Raw genomic sequence first — 25,271 nt, 5'->3', positions numbered from 1 at the left:
TCCTAGACAGCTGGCCACCTCCCTTGATTTGGAATGACAAGTCACAGAAACACTTAGCACTAGAAAAGCAAAGGTCTTGCCACACCCGCATTCCCACTGGTGCCTCACCTGCCACAGGTATGTGCATTCAATTTCAACTAAAAATATCTCAACAGGTTGGAGAGGCAGGAAATAGTTTCTTATTGTGACTATGCTATGAGGACTAGGTCAGGACGTTTGTATAACTGAAGTGAGATAGGGAGTGTCTAAAGATGTATTTGGTCAGAACAGAATTTGCAGCCAGGCTAAAGCAAAATCTGTTCTTGAGTTAATGAAACGTGAGGGGAAAAGAATGGGGTGAGACCTGTCTCTCGATAAAAGACATTTCAGAAAATACCAGCACTGGTATGTGTGTGGCTGCATACTTCTGTACGGCAACTGATACCAGTGTGTTTGTTCAGTCAGGAGGACTCTTGAGGGGCAGTTCTGAACCACAACTCTGCGCACCTCTCAAGTCTTTGCATGACAGGGAACTGAAGTGGAGGATTAACCTTAGTGTGATGTAAGGTAGGATCAGGCTAACACAACCTGTCACTTTTTTGTGGTTGAAACTCAAGTGAAGTTTTAACAAAAGCTGTGCTCTCAAAAGAGGTTCAGTGGGGTTGTTTGCAGTTTGAAACAGTTTTGCACTTCCCAAGTCCATAATGAGAAGGTGATTGTTTAAATACTTGTAATACATATTTTAAATACTGTTTTATAGTTTTGATTCTTAATACTGTATGGGTGACTACCTTGAGCAGTTAAGAGTGGAGATACAGTGTCTTCCATTTAAATGTTGTAGAGCTAGGAGAAGCAGGACAATCCTTTGGAGGGGAGGAGTAAAATTAAACATTTATGTCAGTGTGGATAACCAACTTCATGATAAGTGAGGATAGCTGCAAAAAAATAGCAGTCCCTGCAACCACACAGTGTTCCAGAGCAGAAACTGTGGTGAACTGACCTGACTGAAATGGATTTGGCCATCTCAGTTCCCCAGGGCTGCGCACCTGCTGCCCAGAGGCTGCAAGGGAAGACATGGGCAGGAAAGCACAGCTGGGAACCAAAGTGAGGAATCTAGGGCTTGCTTTCTGTGGTGGCAGCCTAAGCCTAAGTCTGCTTAAAATAATCATGAAGAATACAGCGTGTTCAGGGACCTGGCAGCCTACCTTCACCCCTGCCCCAAAAAAAGTAGAGATGACCAAGAGGGAGAGCAAATTATGATGACTTTCTAGCAACACCATTAAGTTGTTGTGTTAAGAGGCTCAGTTTAGGAGGGAGCTCTCAGAGTAAGAAATGATTGGGAATTTGGGGGGCCTTAGTTTACAAAGCAGGACTGAAATTAGTAAACATTCCCAGTTTAGCTAAGTACTGAAGAAGGAAAATATTCCACATACTTAAAAACCCTTGGAAGTACTTGATTGCATGACTTGTGGAAGACACAGACACGTACCAAGCATTTTGGTGTTGTATAAATGTGAAGTTGTGGTTTGCCTGCAATGACATGTGAGGAGCTTCTGTAATCACCCAAGTGAGCAATTAATTCTTGTAAATGTTGCAGAGCAAATGCTGTCAAAATCCAGCTTTGGAGCCAGAGGTAGTCCATGGAGTCATTCTGAATTCTTGCTGTTCTTGCTGATGCACTTACCAGTAGATCTGCATGGGGGCGGAACTATGACTGTGTAAACATGGAGAATCAGAATATGAGTTTCTGACAGAACCCCAAGATTTCAGGTTAACTCCTGAGGTGTTTTGTTTTGGTTTTTTAAATTTAAAACCCACTTTCTTTGTCATCAGATGTCTTTGTTTTCTCCTGATCAGACTATGAAAGCTCCTTCTGAATAAAAGGAAAGTCTAAGGGTGTTTTGTTCCTCTGGCACCTAAGAAATGGGAATGGCCGCTTGCCCTCTGGCCCTAGGGATGAATACAGTCATGCCTCCAGCGTGGTCTTCCTGAGGACCCTTCAGATATGGAAACTTATGATGATGACAGTAACACTTTATCTCTGCTGCCAAAGCCCCCCTGGGACACAGGTACGTGCCTTCGTGAACATGATAATCAAGTACATGTCATGTTTCATGGTAGAACTTGTGTTGGACTGTGCCAAGGTCATGCCTAGTGCAATAGGAGACAGTGGCACTCTGCAGACTTCAGCTGTTGACACTGTAGGTCCTCAGGGAGAGGTGGATGCCCTTGGAGCTTGTTCAGCACTTTTTCAGGGAAGCATCTAGAAGCCTGAAGCTGTGTTTATTAGAGGTTAACCCAGGGTAATTTTGCATGCCCAAAGGGAAGAGAACTATTTTTATCTACGCCTTCTCTGCTGAAGGATCCTCATTGTTGCAGAGATGGTACATGCTGCTCTGTTGCCTCTATATAAAATTAAGTCTAAGGATAGGACTGTCAAAAGTTTCTGCCTTCCCTTGGGCTTGGTGCTTGCAAAAGGTTCCTGAGGAAAGAGAAATGCAATGTGGGCTTCCTATTCTCTTCCATTCAAATCCTATCAAAGGCAGAAAAACAGCCCTGTTAACAGGCCTCTCAGAGAGACTATACCTTCTGTCTGCACTTTCTCCTCCCTGTTTGATATTGCCAAAGGTGGCAGGTTTTTTGGCAGGTGTTTCCCATTTGGACTGATTTAAGTCCCCTTTAATCCTCCTTGAGATTTTCACACACAAACATGTCTCTGTGTAAAGAGAGGCAAATAGCGAAACTTGCTCTGTGAGTCATCCATGTGAGATAAAGGGAGGGTTGCATGATAAGGTTGAATTGATTTGGTTATGCTGTTTTTTCAGAAGAAAATGATTCCTTTGTGTGGTTTTTGTTGTATATCTGCTCTGTCCCATGAACAGGCGTAAACTATAAATTTCTTGGCTTTCATGTCAGAAAAAATCTTTTGCACAATGAGAGTTGGAGTCACAAAAGTACCTTCTTTCCTGCAGTAGCAATATAAGGGGGCACAGGATCTGTAGAACAAGCCTGGGAGAGAATGTGTGGAGGCTCATTCAATTTTATTTAAAGCAACAGAAATTCAGGTACCCTAGTCAAGTATGTAACTGGATATACTTGGTCTTCTACTGTCATTATTGTATCTCAGTTAAAGGGGATTTATAACGGGAGATACCCAGCTTGACCTGTCTTTGCCAGCTTCTGCGCTTGATGTATAATCAACAGGGAAGTGATACTTCTTCTCCCTCAATATGTATTCAGAATGATAAATTTGCCACTAGTGAGTGATTTTTCTATTACTGCTGTTCATGTGCATGCTTACAGGTGTGTTAAAACTTTATATTGGTGCATACCAGAGACTCTCTTTGGTTGTTAAGGACTGTTCTTCTCCAATCAGCAATATGAAGCAGACAGCCTAACAGGCTCCTTTGACAGAGCCTAGGCAGAATCAGCTTTCTATTCCTTCAGTTGCAGGTCTCAAGATACCTCTTAAAGATTCTTCAGAGCTATGGACTATTTTCCATTGGATGCACTCAAGTCTTATATCTGTATCTTAATTTAGACTCTACCCACTTGTTGGTGAGAATTGCTTTAATATTAACTAGGAATCTTGGAGTTCCCTTTCCAATTTTCAAGAAAAGCTTAGCTAAAAATGGAAATAAAGTTTTAACTGTGCTCTTCAAAATGGATAACACAGTGACGAATGGTTATAAAAGATCTATGGAAGAAATGTCAGAAATAGATTTGCTACTCTCTTCTCTCTAAGACCAGATTTAGAGAGTCTCACTTCTGCCTGTGTTCAGCTGGCTGGCTGCAGCCAGGCTTGCTTGTCTCAGCTGCGTTTGTTAAAGAGCCCTTCCTTGCGAAGCACGCTAGTGTTTTGTGACCCTTTGGTTCTTCCAAGACTCCCACTCAGATAAGACCTTTTTACTCCAACTGTACTGCTTCTATCTAGTTCAGTGGATGACTTTTTGAAGATCCATCCTCTGAATGCCAGGCTACCCTTCCCTCTCTGAAAATGCCAGCACTGCTTTCACAGGCCAGATGCTGCCACCTGGTCTGGCTGATGAATGGCTCTTTGATTAGTGAGGAACATCCCTCTCCATCAGGGTTGTGTTAAGCTGATGGAAGGGGAATTGCTGTCACTGGTTGTCTTGGCCTTGTATTTGCATGGACTGTATTCAACTGCAGAGTTCCTTTGAAAGCTATAGCAGACAGTTTTCACTCTTTTGTATTTAGTAGAAGCAACAGATGTAGAGGAAGAAGTGGCTAGTGCAGGGCCCTATTCTTCTACTGTTGATAAACCTGTTGTGCAACAAAGGGAAGGCAGCTTGCTGGAGGGCATAGTATCAGTTAAATCTTTGGTGAGTGTCTTTATCTCTGTATCTTACACACATAGAGAATAAGGCTTTCTTTTTTCTTCTTGTTCTTCTTTTTCTAATACAACAAGTCCTTTGGAAAACTAATTGCTCTGTTCTTTCTTGGAAAAGAAGGCAGAGCCCCTGAACCAGCAGTGTTTGCTTGTCCTGTGCCAAGCAGGACACATGGATAAAATCTCTGACAGCTCTCCTCCTTTGCCATGTTCCTTAGGCTCTCCTACTTGGGCCAGGGCAGCCTCCTGGTGGAAGTGTTCAGCTTTGTTAACCATGTCAGCCCTTTGCTTCTCTGATCACCTGGGATCTACAGGACTGTATATTACCAATTTACACGGGTAGCACAGAAAATGCACAGGGGGAGACGCTTTTTTGCCTCAAAGAGCTTGTGGGTTAACCTCCAAAAATATGCTGAAGTCTGTGAAAAGGACTGTGCAGTAGTTATTGGCATGTGAAGATACAGGGATAGAGAATAGAACTGACGGCGGGGAATTCACTCTTTATAGCTGGATGGTGAGTTGCATGGACTTGTTATCTGTCTTGGTGGGGAAAGACCTTTAACAAATAGAGATCTGAAGCCAACCGTGGCTGGGTGACCTTGCCTTGAAGTGGCTTCTGTGATCTGAACGCTCATCACCTTGGCTTTCGCAGGAGCAGGACAAATAGTTAACTTCTGCCTGCTTTGCTAAAGTAAGGTAACTCTACACCAGAATCCATACTAAGACTTAAGATGAATCCTGGATGGAAGGAAATGGCTTGTGAGCTTGTGCACTGCCCCAGGTCCTGCTTCAGCTGGAAGACTTTTCTCTGTGAGTGGAGTGGGGAAGGGGCTGATGCCTGTGCCAGGCATCAGGGCTGCCTGGCATACCAGGCTGTACCGGTACACCAGAGCAGGTTAGCCTGCCTGCTCAGCACGTCGGCAAAATCTCGATGCTCAGAAAGGCAGAGTTTGCATCTTTCTGTTCTCCCACATTGTCTGCAGGATTGCATCATCACCCCATCCACTCCCATCGTTTGATCAGATAAAGCCAACCAAGGGACTGCCCTAACCTTTGGGAGCATTCAGTGACAGATCTTGGGGCAGTGGTGCCTGTAGCTGGGCTGCCACCTCTCCTGTAGCTGAGGGTGCATGTTCTGGGGTAAGGGAGCTGCTTTGCCCCAGAGTGCCTTGGTGCAGCTTCCCTCTCTGCCTTCAGGCCTCACCGCACGGACTGACTTACTCCTTCGGAAGCATCAGCCAGTCTCCCTTCACTTAATTAACTGGTAACCCTGTGCTTCGCTCTTAGATCTGACACAGACCTGCCAAGTTCTGCTGACATCCTCCCTGAGCAAGGTTTTATTGTGCTCAACATGACCCAGAATGTGTTGCATTATTAAGCTTCCATTATTTGGTGCTTTTTTTGGGGGACCTCCCATCTGCTCCACTCACCTTTAGTCGTTTCTACATGTCTGACTCCCTGCTTCCACCAAGGTCTTACGCACACATCCCACTTTCTAACCACCTTCTTCACTCTGCCCTGCTCACTCCACCCCAGCTTTGCCCCACCAAGCAGCCTGCAACCAGGTCCCTAAACTGCCCCAGGGCCGGTTTTTGTGTTGCTGTTGATGCTGCACTGCAGTATGGTCCTGCAGGCTCTTCTCCCAGCTGATGGACAGGTGCCTGCCCAAGGTGTTTGCATCCAGCTCTGCCTTCCTTGTGTTTTCCAGGGTGCAGGAGGAATGTGAGCTGCCTCCATGATTCTTATGTGGCTTTCCCCATCCTGATGGTGTTTTAGAAGACACCTCTGTGCTTTGAAGTCTCTTGCCAGAGGAAGCTACTACAGCCTCTGTGCAGAGGGAGGTCCCTCCAGTGCACACCTGCAGGCATATCCCACCTGGGCCATTCAGGGACTGGCTGGGATCTGTGTTCACAGATGCTCTAGAAGATACAAAGCAAAGGAAGTAAATGATAGAAAGCATTGGAGATCCTGCTGGGCTCTCCAGGCAAGTCTCTTGTTGCTTAATAAAGTCGGATGGCTTGTTAGGAAGAGGTGGTTCATTTATATTCAACAACTTCTTTCAACTTAATTAATTGTATTAGTCTTAAATCCTTTTGATGAGTAAAGAGAAGGGTGGTTAGATTTAGGGCAAACGTATCAAAATACTGTGCTGTCCTGGAGGATTAAGTTACATCCTAACCAGTAACAGACTCAACAGTGTCATTTCTCTGCTTGATGATTACAAATGAGTAGTTAGGAAAGTCAGATTTCAATCGGTCAGCGGAGGTTTTAACCGTGTGTACATCTAGATTAACCACTCCAGAGATTGGAGATTATCAACTGTTATGTAATAGCAGACATTTTTTTAATTAGAACAGGACTGCAACAGATGCTGTGTTTGCTAAAGGAACCAGACTGTCATGTAATACATCCAGAATGTGTGTGTTGTTTGGCAGAATCATGCACATGGATTTATGCTTTCCTTTGCCTTTACCTCTAGTAAAACCACACTTCTCATCAGACAAGTGAATCATTATAGGTTGGATTTAGTTCTTATTTGGGTTGTCAGGTAAGAACTGAAGTTGGTTTAGTTCAGTCCCCATTCAACACAGCTTCAGATCTACTGTGTGATTTCAGTTTTGGCTGAGGAAAAGCTAACTACATGTAATGTAAGATCTTATGCTATCTTCAGCCCTGTGTATGTCACAGCCCTGTAACTTGATAAAGCCCTTGGAGTCAGCAATAATATTGCTTGAATCTATAGCATATGTGGGCCTTTATTCACATACAGCGTAGGCTTTATTTTTTTAAGCATACCTTAGCTTATCCCACACATGATGGGATGTATTGTGCACCAAGAAGAGGGTCAGAGCCAAAATTTGTGGTGATCCCTTTTGCTTTTTAAAATGTAAGCACAAAGGCAATGAATTTTGTGTGATTAGATGAAACCCCTTGCAGATCTCAGAGACCGAATATTGTGTGCTTACTGAAATGTAGAGGCCTTGTCTGGTGCCCAAGAGCTGCTGGGTTTTATCCTGGGGTGAGGTCCTGTCTGCAGCCAGGGATTCCTGGAAAAAGCACTTTACAGCCTTTGCAGGAGAGCTGCTCATGTGCCAGTTGGTATTTCATTACCATGAACAAATGTCTGTTATGGCAGTTTCTTAATAATGAACAAGGAAGGAATTATCAGGTAATGCAACAACCCTGGAAGAGAAGAACCTGCTGGGGGGGGCTGAAGCTTCCCTTTGACATAACATGCACACACCAAGACCTGTCTCTCATCTCTGATGCTTTCCTGGATTGCTCATACGATTAGCTGAAGCTGTGTTTGCATTTCTGAATAGGTTAAATAACAATTAAACCTTCACTAAACCCTTCCCTGGGGTATGTCTGTCATTTAGGGGTGTCACTTTTGTTTACTAAGCAAAACAGCCAGGGCTGTTGGGTCTGGAGAGCAGCAGACAGCCCAGGTGCTCCCATGGGAGAGCTTGCTCATCCTTCCCACCCAGAGGCCAGCTAAGTGGGAGGAAAGTAGCACAGCAGGACCAGAAAGAGGCTCCTTAGGTTACTGGTCCAAATTGAAGCACATGCTCTCTTTTTCTCCATACTGTAAGCCAGAAGCCTTGTAAACCTCCTTCCTTCCAGCCAAGTCCTCTCCACTTGGCTACAAATAATGGCTGTGCACTGACATTCCTCCCCCTAGCTTGGGGGAGCTCCTGAGTTGTCAAGAAGGTTGGAAATAAAATAATCAAGGCCAGAGACTTGGAAATTGGCTGTATTTTCTGTCTAGTTCAGACTTTGCCTCCTCCCAGCGCCAGGCACACCATCCAGGCTGGAAGTTCCTGGAGTACACAAGTTGCTACTTCACATTTAACAGTGTAATGCTTTTTTTCTAATGAGGTATTGCTGCTTGTTTAGATCTGTGCAAACATGGCAAGTTTTCAAAATCTTTAGTGACCATCAAGTGAGATGGCAGATGTCCCCACAGGCTTATCTGAAATCAGGAGAGGAGTTAAATGAAGGCATGAGGTGAGATGGAGAAACTATCTCAGCAGCAGATCAAGAGACACTTTGAGTCATGCCAGCTGGTCTGAATCATCAGTGGAAATTTCCATTTGAACTTTTTGATGGAATTATGGATTTTTGGTTAAAAGAGTGAGGAAGCATGTGTGTGTTCATCTGTATAAGTGCAATAGTGTGTTTAAGACTTGCATATTTGAAGAGTTATTTTGTTCTTTGCATTCGTCAGAAGACTTAAAACAGTAAGAGTAGGCATTTTATGCACAGACTGCATTTTCCAGTCAATTCTTCTTTTGAGATTTCCACTCTTTCTTGTGATAGAACTAAAGGGAGAATAATGAAATGGATTACATTAGGGCCTCAGCTTCAGTTCTCAAGTACTTAATCTCACTGGCTAGGATTCCATTCTATGGCCTCAAGTGCTCCATCTTTACAAAGTGCAGCCACTGAACTAGACAGCATTTAAAGAGTGCAGGTCTTTCAGGTTTGGCTTCACAAAGCAAACAGAGGGATCTTATCTCAGAATAACACATGCTAAACATCCTGCAGTATATTTTCCATGGAAAACCATTTTCAGTGGTGCTTCTGGCTTGCGATCTCTCTCAACCTGCCTCGCTACCAGTTCCGCCAACAGCACCCTTGCACATCCTGCATTTTTATTTAGTTTCAAGAGATGCTGCAAGAACAGAGGCAAAAGCATGGCAGGCAGTGTGAGGCTGGGTGCGACCAGGCTGCTATGTGTGTGTGCCTGCTCACGAGAATGTGTATTTGTGTGTGGTTATGCGCCCACTGAGATAAGGTAGCAACTGCAAAGAAAGGCATCGTTTTACAGAAGCAAGCAGCTGGAGCAGGAATGCTATCAGGCCTCTTAAACACACCCATTTAAGTTTCCACCTTAGTGAAGCAGATACAATAGAGCACTGTTTCCCCTTCCCTTTCCCAAACTACAGCTACTTGAATGTTTATCATTGTCGTAGATTTTTATGCTGCTTGACTACCAGGTGCTTCAGGCATGCAGCAAATGAACATTGCTATGTCACTTAGGGAGCTTAATGTCACTGGTGATACTAGGAATTTGGAGATCTCATAAAGCATCAGTTGTGATTAGCAGGTAAGACAGGAGGAAACTTGAGAGACCTTCATGTTGATGCAACAGCTGATCACTCCTGGCAAATACTGCACTGCGGGAATCACTTGAGAAATGATTTTGATGGGAGGACTGAAGAGCTAAACTGCAGTCCTGAGCCTCTAGTGAGGCAGTATCTGGGGCTACTTATGTACCTGTGATGTCCTCAAAGTTACAAGAGCAGCCCACTCACCTTAATGTACAACATGGTGGAAGGAGGCCTACATGCATCATCTTGTGCCAAGCAAAAGGAAGGTGCCTAACAATGTGCTGACCTTTTAAATGGAGGATACCAAGCTCTGTTGCCCAGCAAGCTCCATAACCTCCACCCAGCGTGAGGGTCCTAGGCTACCACCTGCACTCCCCCCTGAGATGGTGGGACCCACTGCCAGCTGTGTATGCCTGAGGAGTGCTAGACCTCCAGGCTGCCAGGGCATGCCATCTACCTGTGCCAGAAAACAAGTGCTTCCACGCTGATGCTGTCTGCAGAGCAATTCCCCCGGCTTCTGGGTTGCCAAAGGGAGGGGAATCTTCAGAATTTGAGTGAAAAGGCATTCTGTGCATGCTGAAAGCATGGCCCTAGCCCTACCCTGATGAAATTTACATTCTGTTTTATTTCCAACCCGTCTCTCTGAATGTTTGCAAGGCTGCTTCAGCCTTTTCGGCACATGCACACTGAGCTGGGGAAGGGCTGCAGCATGGGCTGAACTAAGGCTCCCCTTAAGGTTGCTGACATATGAGTGCTTGAGATGTCCTGAAAAGCATCTGAGGACTTTTATTGTCGTATATAATCCAGTCCAGCAACAAACTTTACCTAGAGTGAACCAGCAAGCACAACTGAGGTGTTGGCTTTGTAAATCATTTATATCTATAATCTAGGAACTATTACTCACTGGCATTTCTGCCAGGTCAGCACTGGAATGGCATTTCCAGCAGTCTCCAGCTCAAGCCCAGAGGAACACAGACCATGTCCCCTCAAATCACAGGGACCCACAGACTGTAATGCCCATGGCTGCTGGGAAATGACTGTGTCTGTGGAGCAGAGCAGTGTTAGAAGTCCCCAGCTTCATCTTCCTGAGCTTTGCCACTAAGTACTTGACACCCCAGAAGATGAAACCATGCAGAGGAGAAGCTCCTTTTCCCAGGGCTGCAATAAGACATTCTTCATCGGTGCTAGCACCAAAACCTTGTGTGTTACCATGTTCCTTGGTTACATTTCCCTGAAGCCTGACTGAGATTTCCAGGGATCTACATGGCTCCTCAGCATCTTTCCAGCTCCAAGAGGTGATACTAGGATTTGTTGGCACCCAGAGATCAAGAACTGCCCGCCCTGGGTACCAGCTGTAATCTGTAAGAACATACAGTAGGCTGTGAATTCAATTACTTGACCTTACCTTACAATTGCTCCTTATATTTTTCACTCCCACTGCCTATTTCATTCAAGAAAACTCACAGCTTTGATTAATGATTAGCCTTGGTTAGATAACACACACCAACCAAATCTGATGGCTGATCCCAGGCCATGGTTCTGCAGTGAATAACAGATCTATGCACAGCCATATCACTCAATAAAATGTGTCTGAATAAGATTAAACATGTAAATACAACTGTATTTTTGATAATTTAGCCAGGACAGACAATATTGAGTTTATGCTAGCTTTTATGCTGTCTGTGTGGGGACACAGATCTGTACCAGCATGAAATTTGTTGATAAAAAATAAACCAAAATCTATCAACACTTTTTTTTTTTTTTTTTTTTTTTTTTTCTGATGAAGTCTAAAAGGGAGGAGTGATTTATGTTGGATCTCAGCTTTGCTTTGTGTCATTGTGGTGATGTTTGATCCAGGAGCAGTAAAGCAGAATTTTCTGTATCATTGAACAGGAAGTTTTTGTGTGCAATCCGATTTTCAGGAATGTTTCTTGCATGGAAGCAATCCTCTGAAGAGCCTCTTACCTAAGGCACTGCTGGCAGGAGAAATTAGCCCCGGACTCCAGGGCAGGATGGCTGTCTCTGAACATATATTGCTAACAGCCACCTGTGTAAGAAAGGGCCTAATCCTCTCTCAGTGAGAATCTCAGCCAGTCATCTCAACCCCACAGTGTGGAGTGGAAAAGGAGAGAAAAGGGAAAACTACTCCAGGCACGGTGGGTAAGGCAGACCAAAGGGAACAGCATTAGGGGCCAGGCAAGGTACCAAAAAGAAGACTGGCACATGAGGAAAGAAAAGGCTGACTCCTCCTGGAGTGATTTGCTGAGAGTCTCTGTCAGGCTTCACCAGCTAAAGATGCAGCCACACATGCCCTCTCTCCTAAATCATTTCCCCAGCCTTGGGATCAGACTTTCTGGGACAGAGAAAATGCAGATTCTCCTGGATCTCTCTTGACATGTCTTCTTTTCTAGGGTTATCAGGCAAGATCCCCACCAGTTGGTATGTTTTCAAATCCTCTGTTTCCTGAGAGTTGCACACTTACCCCCAAATGTCTGTCTGTATACAATACCTACTCATCCATGTCAGTGCAACTTGCTGTTTTGGGAATACATCAGCACAAAAGTAGGTGAGGTTAATGCCATAAAGGATGACTGGAGCATTCTTAGCTGCTCTGGTAAGTGGATGGGCACAGGATACCTCCAGGAAACTACATCTAGAGGAATGGCTCAATTGTTGTGAGTGAAATGTTTATCAGCATGCTGTTGACAGTCCTAAAGGAGGTGATAAATCTCATTTTTTTTTTTTTTAACTTGCTCACAGCCTTCAAGAGGACCAGCTCTGCTGTATGAGAAGGCTCTTGCTAGCCAAAGTGATCACAACCAGAGGTGCTCTTAGCTGCTCTCCACTTATTTCTGCCTGTTCTTGCTCTGGCTTCCACACTTGTGAAGCACAAAAGACAGTGCGACACCTGCCCCTGTGAGATAGGAACAAGCTTAAGGCGTGAAGTCACTACAGTTTTGGTGGGTGCTCCAGGATCCACCCCTACCCCTGGGTTTCCAGGTACTGTGCTGGCCGTACCTGGGACTGCATACAGAAGTGATCCTGTCTGCATCACAGCAGAGCGTTATGTTCCTAGTGGAGGACCAGGCAGTTCACTTCCATTATATTTCCAGAAGCAGAGTCTTCTCACAAGTTAGGGATGCTCTGGCAGATAATTCACAGGTTTGAAAGTTTTTGTTTATAGGACATACTCAATAGCACTGATTTCCATATTTTAACAAGTCTCCTTGCCCTTTTCTTGATCAGATCTCTCCCTCTCCCAGTAAATGAACATCCTGTACCAGGAATCTGGGTATTTAGGAGCCAGGAAAGGAAAGGGGTTGGCCAAAACCTACTTATTTAAAGAAGGGAGCTTCTTTGAGAGGAGGCAGCAATCAACACTCAAAGCAAAGCAGAGCACTTCATTGTTACATACTAGAAATGTTTACTTTGTTCTTGGGACTGAAAATGACAGGGAGCACAATGTGCAGTTTGGAAGAGCTGATAGCTGCAGAGACAATTAACAGCTCTGAAGGATACCAGTATGAGTTTCTTTAGCAATTTTCTTTAGATAACATTTACTTCTTTGGTGCCACACTTTTAATTTCTAAAGGAAAAGGATTCAATTAGGACAGGGCTTTGGGTAATTCTTGGATACATGATGTCAGAGCTAGAGCACAAGGCATTCAAAGACAGGACCCTCAGAAGAAAATGCAGTGTTATGCAGAGGTGCCATGTGTCCCTTTCCAGAAATGACACCCCCTACCCTTGTCTTTGCTCCTGTCTAAGGAAGAGTGCTCTGAATTGGCTGCCTGGCCTGAAGACCTGTCACCTCTGTGCCAGGCTGTTTCCAAGGGTGTCATAACGTTTATACCTGAACTGATTTAAAGACGAAGGAAGTGGATGAGGCCGGACAGGGTGGAGGCTGCTGTAATGTTAGCTCAGTATGACTATGGTAAGTGCTGGCAGGGGGGATTTTTTCAGGGAGAGAGGCTGTTCTTGTGTTGTCAATCTACTGCACAGGTAGCTAAGCAGAAGGAATGACACAAGCATATTCGCAACGCAGCCAGTATCAGTGACCAAAAATAAAAATGTTATTTAGACACATTCCAGACCGCCAACCATCATCTCTCCCTAGGCATCTACTTGCTTTATCACTTGGCTTAATAAAAGATACTCAGCCCTTGAACCTCCCAGACATGCTTTCTCTCCCAGACCTGGCTGAGATGAGAGAGGCTGCAGCACTCTGCCCTTTGCTGGCAGCTCAGCCCTGTGACGCTGAAGCTGGTGGAGCAGGGCTGGCCCAGGGCAGCACTGGCCATTGGCACCCCACTGGAGGGAGCAGGGCCAGGCAATGCCAGCAGTGAGAAAGGGAAAGGACCAGAGCTGACGCAGAGGGAGACCCCAGCCCTTGTCCTTCACCTCATCCTGCTCCCCAAGGACTGGAAGGGGAGATGTGGGTGCCTGCTGCCCAAAGGGGTCAGTCCCTGCTGCCGTCCCTGCCTCTCCTTGTCAGCCATAACAACTGCTCCTTCCCATTCACCAGTAGCCTGTTTGCTTGTCCAGGGCTGTGGTATGGTTAAAGCAAACTGTTTTGCTACCAACAACCTTCCACCCAAAGGAACTTCCAACTTCACCAGCACTTTGCTACTGGACTGTGTTGAAATTATTTTGGAGGCTTGCTATGCAGTTCAGCTGACAAGTATAGAGGTCTGTATCTGAGTTAACTATTTTGGCTCCTTTAACTTCTCTTGGAGAAAAACATATACTTCTCAGGTGTGATTTGGTTTGTTGTGAAGCAAGTCAACTGAAACTCCCCTGGAAGTGCCTCTTTCTCTCTACCAACTATAGTGGAAATCTGGATGACTGCCTCTGATGAAGAAGTTTGCTCTGTAGACACATATAAGTCAATTTAATTGCTCAGACACTGTTGCCAAGACCATCTGAGATCCCCTGGGTTATTCAGTGTGAGCTGATGTTACAGAAGGGTAATTCCCCACAGCTATATGCCATCCCTGTGCTGGTGACTGAGTTACAGGTGACTGAGCTACAGTACCTTCAACAAACTGTTTGTCTATGCTGATGCACCAGAATGCAAATTCATATGGTGGATGTCTACATCTAGGTACCTACATATGAGCTGGGCACCTCAGCTCTGAAATAGTCAGTGGAGATTCAGCACTCAATCCATTTGCTCTTACAAAGGTGATGTGATGTGCCTAAGGGTATCCAAAGATCTGCACATGACTGCCATATCTGATACAGGAGGTAAGGGAGACCAACGTGCTCCTGGAATGGCCCCTGGAAGCTGAGCAGGTTACCCTGTGGCATCTCAAATGACACTCTATGCCAATGTGCAAGTAACTAAGGTGAGGCCCCAGGCAATCCAGCCTACCACAGATGGGAGCATTTCAGTGTACACAGAAATTGGTACCTGCATCCAATCTGCTGGGACAGTCCTTCTGGCTTTTTGGCTGTTTGGGAGCTGAGACTTTCAGCTCACATTTAGGTAATAACCATCAGACATCTACATTTATGTGCCTCTATCTTCTGCAAGTTGCATCCCATCCCTAAAGCAAGGTGACAGTCATCTCACTTTTCTGGTGTGATCGTTGTGCCACTTGTACTCACCCATGTAGACCAACAGTGCTTATCCACTGTCCTTGGAACATCATGAGGGCCATGGACACCATTTCTCAGGCTACCTGCCATAAGTCAGCAGCATTTGGGCTCCTAAGTCACTTAAGATGTTTTCTTTTTTAAAATGCAGCCCCGTATATTAGTCTTTTGAAAGTAGAGGGTGTGTTTGATGACTGACTCCCAAAGATTTCTCAGGCATTCCTAGATAATGTCAGTGTTACTCTTCTTATATTTTCTTCTTTTTTTCCCCTGATATAACTTGACACGCTGCCTTCCATGGCGTTTTGTGTGTCTATGTAAATGTAGGGAAATAGCTGGCAGTCCATAATATGCTCTGACAAGATGCAAATAGGCTAGCAGTGACCAGTGACCTTTGAAAGTTTCTTGGGATGTCTTCCTAGACAGGTTGGCTCCCACTGAGCTGGTGCTAAACTCCTCTCCATCACTCCTTCTTTCCTCCTCTCATTTTCACAGCTGTGTCCTCGGCTGGCTCACTAAGCCTGGGACCTACTTTAAAGTGAAGATTAGTTTCATATAAAGAAACCTGATATGTCTTTTCCTAAGAAGCCTCAGGATTTCACAGTGAAATTAAAGTAAGAAGGACATGAGGAACAGTCCTAGGGCTCAGCATGGCCCACCCTGTAGTGACTGCACTGAGTGTTGCCTTTCACTTGGTAAACCACTCATGCCTGCAGGCCCTCATGTGCTTCTAGTGGGTCTGCAAGAGAGGACTCTTGTATGTGTTTTGTGGCAGTCTCTACATGTGACATTCAAAAGGGATCAGCACCCAGAAATAAGCCAGAGGCCCTAAAACAAACAAACAAACAAAATTAACATGCAGATGAGACAACCATGGACAGTCAGACTTCAGCACATATTTGTCTATGCTGATGTACTAAAATGAAGTCCATATAGTGGACATCTACATCTAGGTACCTACATATAATCTGGGCATCTCAGTATGTACAGGGGCTCCCCCAGTTTTGGAAAGAAGCACAAGCTCCAGGGGGTGGGAAGGATTTCCAGGTTCCGGGATTGTGTATAGGGACTGAGTGTTTGGTGTAGCTAGGCCTTGATGACAATTCCTTAATCAGAATAATAAAATACTGCCAGTGAGTAATATTTAAAATAAGAGATGAAGTCATGAACATGTTGGAGATACCCAGGACTTTGCATGGGGTTGCGCCAATAGCTGTGTCAGGCCAGAGGCACAATGTAGAGCAAGGGGGAATTTGTCATTGCCTTCATTCATTAACCGTCTGGGCCAGCAATTTGGACAAAGTGACTCACTGCTCGCGAGCTGACAGAAGGACGCCTTTGGAGAGCAGGGCTGGGCTGAGTGAGACACCAGGAAAGGCAAACTGCCTTTTCAGGGAAGGAGCTCATGGCTCTCACTGGCACAGGTGGAAGGAATGAGTGGAGCAGACGTGTCCCTGCACACAGATGCAGAACCCAGCAAGAGCCCCAAGGAAACTGTCTCTGGAGCCGGGCTTGCAGCCCCTCTCCCTCCAGGTGCTGTGGGCCCGTTTGCATCCCACAACCTCCTTGCAAGGTCTTCCTCCCTTGCAAGCAGTTATCTGGCAAGAAAGCATGCAAAGAGACAACAGTCTTGAGGCAGGGAGGGGATGCACCGCTATTCATAGCCACCATCCCCACCCACGGGTGCCAGGAGTCTGACAGGGGAGCACCTTATCAGGTGCTTGGACGAGCAGCATTCAATCCTGTCCCAGGGCTGGGACAGGCAGTGGCTCCATCTCCACCCCGACGCAGGGGTGAGTGCCCTGCTGACGTCAGGAGGCCTTACTTCATTTCCTGGCACGGGGACCGTATTTTCATAGCTGTGTGCTGTCGGAGAGGAGAGGTGGTGGAACTGGAATAGGCGTGCTCAGCCCCACCTCCTCAGCCCTCCAGCTGTTAAAGCTCCCAAGGAGGGCCAGCGTGGGGCTGCTGCTCGGCTGGGGTTACAGACGCGGAGGTGACTGTGTTACTGGTGCACTGCAAACTTGCCTCTTCTAGCCGGAGCCTCCCTGTCACCTTCTCCAGGCAGGACCCAGAAAGGTAATTCAAGGCAATGTCCTACAGGATCCAACATGGACCTGCTTTCTGCGGCTGGGGTGGGATGGCCCGCAGAACCACGGCTCTGGGGGGTGGGAGAGCAGGGGCGTGGAATGCCACGGCAAACAGAGAATGCCTCCCACCCTTGACTCTAACATGGGATTGCCAGCTGGATCTGAGGGAGTTATGGCAGACTTTCCTGGGAAATTATTTGAAATTTCTGGCTGGATGGGTGTATTTTATACACAAGTATTAGTGAGAGAGGCAGCCCAGGCTGGAGGGAGAAAACTCAGCACTAAAGTGAAAGCTGTGATTTGGGGTGAGCTGTGAAGTTACCACAGCACAGGCTCGCTTGCACAGAGCCCCTTGGAAATCCCGGACAATTTTGTAGGTGCTGGATGAGCAGACACGGCTTCTGGGGGGGCAACACTCACCCACGAGACAGGGCAGAGACTCTTCATGCCTCATAGGGCATCTACCCTGGGAAAAAAAAAAAAAAAGAAAAGGGAGTAAAATTCAGACAAGTGGCCCACTTCTCCAGGGCAGCAAGTTTCTTTCCATCTTATTTGTTCCAAGCGTTGTGGCAGCCAGCTGTGGCAAGTGCCACTTGCAGTAAGCACCAGCCAGGACCCAAAGCTATGGGTGTGCTCTGTGCTGCCCTGGGGTCTCACACTGTCTCTCTGGGCTCTCCAGCTGCCCTGACAGCAAGCACCAATCTGTATCTGCCAGAGCTGTGAATAGACAAGTTAATCTGATCAACAGTAAATGTCTGTGGATAGAATTGTAGCATTTGCTCTCCAGATTTTCAGAAAGGTTCATTATTTATTATTCACAAATGTCCAGATAACTCTCAGCTATTTGTGCAAGAGATCATAAATGCACAAAATTTTATGAACAATGATTTGTGAAAACTCCTACATGTGTTATTCACTAGTTCCATTCTCTCCGTGGGAGTCCAGAGTTCCTTCATATTTGAATAATTTGCATTTTGTTGTAGCTGACTTTTTGAAGAGCTGCACATCTCCTTTTACTCAGTGAGGTTAAAAGCTGGAAAAATATTCCACTATTTATAAGCAGGTCACATTGAGGTATATTTGGGGCTGAGAGTGAGTGGTGATATTTTGCCCCTTCATTCATCCCTTGATTAGATCAACTGCTATTTATTGAAGACTCAATGTACACTCCCTAAAATCTGTTTGAAGGGTTTTAGAACCAACTTCATAAATGCAGTATGTTGTTCTGGAGGGGAAAAATCAAGGCAAATGGCATGGCAAGTGCTAAAGACTACATTTTGCAAGGCTAACATTTTTTTCTTTATATATCAGAAAAGGAAGCCCTTGTTTTTCCAGTGCAGGTCACCATTAAGGCCAGATTCCCCATGCTTCATGCTGATACTGTATCTAAGCTTCTGTTTTGATAGATTTTAGAGACTCAAGCCTAGCTGAGCAATTCGGTACCTAGAAAGCAGTACCTGGTTCCTGGGATCTAAACTCTCTCAGTGCCTGCACAATGGGGCCATGAAGTACCCAGCATCTTTGGGCAGTGGTTTCTGCGCATGCTTCAGGCTCCCAAGGAAGTAGGCAACTTAATTCCCCTCTGCAATGGGCAGAACTCACCTAAATAACCCACTTATCCCCTGGTGAGATGGGCTTAAGCCAGGTTTACTCAGACAGCACTGAAATACTCATGATGAGACAGCAGGAATGTGCTGGGTGCGCAGGAGACCTTGGCCATCCTTGACTCGTGGACTCCTCAAGCAGTAACTTGGTGGTTACTTCCCATGCAGTGAACAGCACTGGCTCTGACATATCAGGCCTCATGCCAGCGCAATATTTTGGGGAGGGGACTGTCTTTGAGACAGTTCTTATTGCTGTGCTGCCATGAAGAAGGAGGAATATGAGTTTAGGACTTGTGATTGGTGGCTTATATTTACTATCTAATTTGGAGTGAGAAGAGATATGCTGGAGCCATCCAGGTTAGTTATCTGCAGGGTAAAAGGCAGTTAAAGTTTCCCTTCATTCATACCCGTAAGCCAAAGCCAACAGTGTTTCAGAGAAAGTAAAAGAGGGAAAAGAAACAGTAATGAGTTTCCTGTTCTGCATTGCTCATCTCTGAACCTCACTGGCACAACGTACTGATGTTGTCTGAACTTGTCAAAAGAGTATAAACTGTTTTATGACTAACAGCTGCTCTTGTATCACAAAAGTGACAAGGCAGCCCAGTCTCTGTGCTGCAGGGCACTAAGCTAATACCCGCAAAAGCACCTTGCTTTCTCCCCGTTCCCAGTGGTTCCATGCCATTGCACAACCCCAGGCATGGTGCAGAGGACATGCAAGGTGAATTGCCTCCTTCTGAGGGGCTTGGCTTGCCCTTGATAGAGAGCCAATGCCAAACAAGGGGATGGCTCTGCACCCACAGCTCCATGTCCTTAACACAGTGGTGTCCTTGCCCCGTGAGGTGGGGATGGAGGTCTGTCCTGCCTCTTCTTCACCACTGCTGGCAGCACCCAGGTGCTTGATATGACAGCCTGTGTCTTTTCTTCTTCTACAGCTTTGGGGAAATATTTTACCAGGAGGTTGTTCAAGAAGGCGAAAGGATGGCATCGCCTCCTCGAGGCTGTGGCAGCATCAGTGATGACTATTACCTGCTCTGTGACATGGAGAAGGCCTGGGGAATTGTCCTGGAGTCACTGGCTGCAGCTGGTGTCCTCATCACCATTTTCCTCATCTGCTCACTCTTCTTTCTCATCTGTAAAATCCAAGACAACAGCAAGCGGCACATGGTCTCAGTCTATTTCTTCTTTCTCTTAGGCACTCTTGGTATTTTTGGTCTCACTTTTGCCTTCATCATTAAACTCAACGACAGGACTCACCCTACTCGCTTCTTCCTATTTGGAGTCATCTTTGCTCTCTGCTTCTCGTGCCTCCTCACCCATGCCTGCAACCTCAACAAACTAGTGAGAGGAAGAAAGCCCTTCTCCTGGCTGGTGTTGCTGCTCCTCATTGTTTCCTTTGCCCTGGTACAAGTTGTGATCAGTATTGAATACTTAGTCACCATGCTAGTAAACCAGAAAGACAAATTTCTGAGTATGCCTCCAGAGGAGACCAACAAGGACTTTGTCATGCTTTTGATCTACGTACTCTTCTTGATGGCTCTGACTTTCTTGGTTTCCATGTTCACATTCTGTGGGTCATACAAAAGCTGGAAGAGGCATGGGGCACACATATTTGTCACTGTCCTGTTCTCCATTGCCATTTGGGTAGTGTGGATCACTATGCTCACGAAAGGCAACACAGTTTTGAAGAAACGTAGCTGGGATGATCCTGTTGTGGCCATTGCTCTGGTGTCCAATGGATGGATCTTCCTGATAATGTATATCGTCCCTGAAATTTGTTTCCTCACTGCCCCTCTGAAGCTGGGGGACTACCCTCCAGAAAATGACTTCTGCCAACCCAAGTTCTTAAAACAGTCAACTGGAGTGGACAACCGTGCCTATACCCAAGATGAAATTGTGCAAGGTATGATGAATAACTCCACTGTCTCCCAACCCTGAGCACACATGCACCACTCATGAGTTAAAAGGGGTAGGAGGATTACAAGAAAAGATTTGAAGATGATGGATAATTTAGAGATAGGAAAAAGTTTTGTACTGATGAGACTTCAGAAATGTAAGTGAAAATGGATCTCCAGACAAGAGGGAAAGAGTAAGGACCAATGCAAAAGCCAAAGATGTGTAGGAGGAGTGACTGAGTAGAAGACTTACTGTGAGTCAGGGCTGAGACATAACTCTTTATGATTCTGTTGTGTCTGGGAAATCTGTGTAATAATTCAGGAGTTTTTTGTTTTTCTCTCAGCAGTGCTCTAGCTCTTCAGACCTCTCTATATTATGCCTTGCCGAATATTTATTCTAGTTCTGATCTGGTTTCCATTATCCATTTAAAAATGAACCCATCATCCAAAAAGGAGGCAAGGAGGTCTTACTTTTCTGTATGAGTCTCATACCTACTTCGACAAAGAAAAATGTTTCATCAGTTGAGGCTTTCCAAATCTATGGGTAGGAGATGTGACAGTACTCCCCATGGATCTGCTACTGAGATCACATTTGTCCCGTAGAGTCAAACCTCCAGTTTGCAAAAGAATAGCTGAGAAAGGCTGCGCTCTCCCAGGGAATACCACAGAGGGGGTCCTGTGCTTGCAAGTGGGAGGGATTTGGCTGGTGATGATGACAGTAATTGTGTGGTAACAGGAGGTGTCTAAACTCCAAGGCCACCTATGTCCTGTTATTTAAAATACCATTCATTCCTGCTTTCTTACAGAAATATTTAATAAGTCACCCACCTATGGATTTTAACCCATTACTGCCTGCATAATGCATAGTTTGATCAGTCTAGCAGCAGCTGCTAACATAGCCGTAGGCCCTTTGAACCTCCCTTGATGTGCTATTTCCAAGCTACCATATAACATTAACTCATTAACTTTCCCTCGCTTCTTGTCTTGTGACACAGGAGACACAGGAGACCCCAGCTACTCCCCATACCCTTCTCACTTTCAGATGAAGGTAAGTTCACCCCCCTCTTCATCCATTTCATCACATGTAGGCTATTGTTCAGGTGCTGAAGGGAAGGGAAGGAAAAGGGGCAAAGACAGATGGACTTAGAGCAGTCTCTGTGGAGGCAGGCAGGTGCTTCGCATGGATCCAAGAGATACCATGACATGTGTTCATGGAGGTGCCTGTGACTGGGGAGAGGGAGCTGTGACATGTCCAGGGACATGGGGAGGCAAGAGGGGCCCAAGGCAGTTTCTGAGATTGTGGTTTTCAATTATTCTGGATTTGACATCACATAAGAATTCCTCTCTTTGAGCACAGTTCCTGCAATAGACTGTGCCCTTTCCTCAGGAGATCATGCTTCTTTCCGCAGCCCATGCCCTGAATGCCTGCCATTCCTACCAGCAGTCATTGCAAGTTGCAGTGCAGATCCAGAGTTTCCCCATGTCCATTCACCAGTTCCTTCAGACCACAGCCTAGCCAGGTCCTAGTAGTTCACATCATGTCCCCACATGTCCTCTGGTGACTTGGCTCCATTACTGGTTTGTTCTGCCAGGATCCTCTTCCACAGGCCCGTTGATCACACTCTCAGGAAACCTTCAGCTCTGTTTCTCCCTCCCCTCTTTTGTTTTGTTTTGTTTTGTTTTGGTTTGGTTTGGGTTGGGTTGGGTTGGGTTGGGTTGGGTTGGGTTGGGTTGGGTTTTTTTAAACCCTAATCTATTACTTTCCTCCAGTTTTGAAGGGTAAAGATTTTCATACTTCCTTTTCAGACCATCAAACCCCAAAACGATTTCTCCATCCCAAGGCCCAAGGCCCGGACAAGCCCATACCATGACTACACTGGTGGGAAAAGCTCCATGTAGCAGCTCCACAGTGAGCAAAGACTAAGCGCCCGTCAGCAGAGGTGTGGGGAATGGGCCATGTAATGTCAACTGAGTTGATCCTGCAGAAGAGACAGTCAACCCTCACTGGCAAAAGAAGAGAGGTGTTCTCTTTTCCCCACACAGGCACCCTTGTAGCCCTGCCTCAATCCTCAAACACAGCTTTCAGACACTGCTCTGGCCATCCTGTCCCTGCTCATTCTGGTTCTCCATGGGATGTAGCTCATCTCTTCTGACAGAGGAACGTGCTGGGAAGAGCCTGTCCTGGCCTATTTTCAGCAGGAATGCTGTAGGGCTAGAGCAGCAGGAAGATCATCAGCTGGGTCTGCGACTGTCTCTGCCCCAGACAGGACTCTCTTTGATCAGCTTGCAGGGATGCCTGTGCCCCACGTCTGACAGAAGGAGAGTCAGGAGCAGGAGCATCAGCCCTACACATCACCACTCCTGCCCCGCCCCCCCCCCCCCCCCCCACCGTAAACACATTTCAGGTACTACCAAGGACACCCTTATCTACTCACCATTAGTTTTGTGCTCACTTCCAGCCCTGCCTGGCTCTCCTCCAGAGATCAGTGCAGAAGAGACAGAGAGAGAGAGAGGGAAAGAGTATTCTTTTTTTATTCTTCATGTTCACTTTCAACCCCTTCTTCATCAACTAGAGACCTCAGTGGAGACAGGGAAGAAAATTTCAAGACATAAAAACTCCTACACCTATTTACCCCGACACATTTTCTGATTTGTGCTCTAACATCAGCCTCCCTCCTAGCTCTGACTCCTGACCACACACCTGAGCTGAGCCCCCCAGGGTGCCTGCCCAACCCCACACACTCTCCCTCCCCACCCTTGCCACCTCAGGCTGCAGATCCCTGCAGACAAAGCCTCTTCCATGAGCTGCTTGCAATACTCTGGTGGGATTTAATCCCGCACACCTTGGAGCTCTACCTCCTCCCAAGTGTGTCTGTGGCATTAACACAAGCATTTCCCAAGCAGCCAGGTTACGGAGGGTGGATGCCCTTCTTCCCAGGAGTGAGTGAGCACGAGTGTGTGTGTGTGTGCATGTGTGTGTGTGCCATGTGGACTGCACCCTGGCGATGAGCAATGAGTCTGCAGAGTTGAATCATTCCATAGCCTGCTTTGCATTTGGTAAATAGTTTTCCATGATATTTCATATATAAATACATAGAGCTCTCCAAGTGGGTGTGTACGGTACACTGGTGTCTGACACAGCTATATATTTATTTAGTACTTTGTATGTGGAATATTTAATTAATAAAATCCCAAACAGCCTGATTACGAGAGACTGGTGTCCTTCCTAGGGAATGTGATTCCTCTGATGGCTGATAGGGTGACAGCAACAGCTTTCCATGGGTTGGAGTGGGCCACCTGGGAGATTGCAGCTAGGGAAAAAATGGCAAAGAGATGCTGGCTTCTTCAAAGCAGTCACTGTGGACCAGAGATCAGCTGCTTGAGGGTACGGAAGAGGGCTAGTAGTTGTTCCATGCTACTTTTCTGGAACAAAAAGAAAGCTGATTCAATGTTAGAAGTGCTTAAGAAATTAAGAAATAAACCCAAGCCACAGCAAACAAATGCAGGAGGAAGGATGTGATCTTTGCATCAGTGCATGTGTCTGTGTCTGCTGCATCTATATTCCTGTATTTATGTGCTTGTGCCTTGCTGGGTACTTGCATAATCAACAATAGGAAAAGAACTTGTAGGTATTTAATTCAGCTTGTAAAAATATGTCTTTCTGATGTTCTGAACACATGCAATATTTTTATTTGAAAGCTGAAACAATATCAAAGCAAAATAATGCTGATAGTGATGGTGATGATGATGATGGTGATGATTTATTTTTATGATAGTATGAGGCTGCAATGTCCCATTTTAGAGGCTTCCTCTCCCATGAGTTTTTACATGGTATGTTATGCTACCACATATCCATATGCTCCTGGCAAGCAAACCCCCTTCCTCAGGCACAGTGCTGTCTAGAATATGCCAGGCTGGACCTTCCCCACTCTGCCTACCAGCATTGAAGGATAACACGGGGGCATTTGGGTCTTCTGAATCCCTTAGCATAAGAAACCATTGGTTTGAAATGCATCACAGGACATCTTGCTTTTTTCTAGTAAATTTAAGGTGGAAATGATGCTTACCCTCCCCTTCTCCTCTCTCCTCCACCTACACAGTTTCACACGTGTAACACAGAGGATGGGAGAACAAACTTGAGAATATTAATGTAACATTGGGGAGCCACTTGCAAAGGGGGTATGTGAAGCCATGACTGACACAAGTTGGTGACTTGCAGACTGAAGGTAGGAGAGATGCGCTTGAAACAATACCAAACTTTCAATAATTTAGGTTTTCAGGCTGATGTGGTGCCATTAATGGCTTAAATGTAGCTAGAGTATGTCCCAGGAGGAGCCAAAAATGTGTTAAAACAGAGCCAGCTCCCCCACTTCAGTGGAGTCTGGTAGAACAGAGAGACAGGCTAACAGGAGAAATAAGAGAAAAGTGTGCTCTTACCGTGCGTGTTTTCCACATGCCAAGCACTTATCAACTACTTCACTGACTGCCACAGACCAGAAAGTGCATCCCAAATGCACCTTGGCCCCAGTGGCAGCAGAAGTAGGAGAGATGAGAGACACCATATGCACTCCCATCGATTCAGGGCACAGCGATTTTCTTGATTACTTGGTTGTTAGTGTGCAGGCTGCTTGGCAAAGGGTGAG

The 25,271-nt window shown here is 45.9% G+C and overlaps 1 protein-coding gene across 2 annotated transcripts; it reads left to right on the top strand.

Moving 5' to 3' along the window:
* Positions 1-23,821, top strand: LOC104365440 (retinoic acid-induced protein 3). Of its 2 annotated transcripts, none has more exons than XM_032995488.2 (4): positions 1-117; positions 19,669-20,636; positions 21,624-21,676; positions 22,435-23,821. In XM_032995488.2, the coding sequence occupies exons 2-4, from the start codon at positions 19,715-19,717 to the stop codon at positions 22,525-22,527; spliced, it is 1,068 nt and encodes a 355-aa protein (XP_032851379.1). In that variant the 5' UTR covers positions 1-117; positions 19,669-19,714; the 3' UTR covers positions 22,528-23,821. The 2 variants fall into 2 exon arrangements, with proteins under 2 accessions (XP_032851379.1, XP_032851369.1); XM_032995478.2 differs by lacking the exon at positions 1-117 and adding an exon at positions 16,936-17,121.
* The last annotated feature ends 1,450 nt before the right edge of the window (positions 23,822-25,271 follow it).

The sequence above is a fragment of the Tyto alba genome, unplaced genomic scaffold (assembly GCF_018691265.1).
Source record: "Tyto alba isolate M040663 unplaced genomic scaffold, T.alba_DEE_v4.0 Super-Scaffold_2, whole genome shotgun sequence".
NCBI classification, from domain to species: domain Eukaryota; kingdom Metazoa; phylum Chordata; class Aves; order Strigiformes; family Tytonidae; genus Tyto; species Tyto alba.
The sequence above is the reverse complement of the archived record's forward strand: the minus strand, read 5'-3'. Positions and strand labels throughout refer to the sequence as shown.

Bases quoted from the DNA above. Each gene is read 5' to 3' on its own strand.
- LOC104365440 (XM_032995488.2), top strand. From the start codon at position 19,715: ATGGCATCGCCTCCTCGAGGCTGTGGCAGCATCAGTGATGACTATTAC. The intron at 20,637-21,623 runs GTATGATGAATA...CTTGTGACACAG, and splicing joins CCAAGATGAAATTGTGCAAG to GAGACACAGGAGACCCCAGC. The intron at 21,677-22,434 runs GTAAGTTCACCC...CTTCCTTTTCAG, and splicing joins CTTCTCACTTTCAGATGAAG to ACCATCAAACCCCAAAACGA.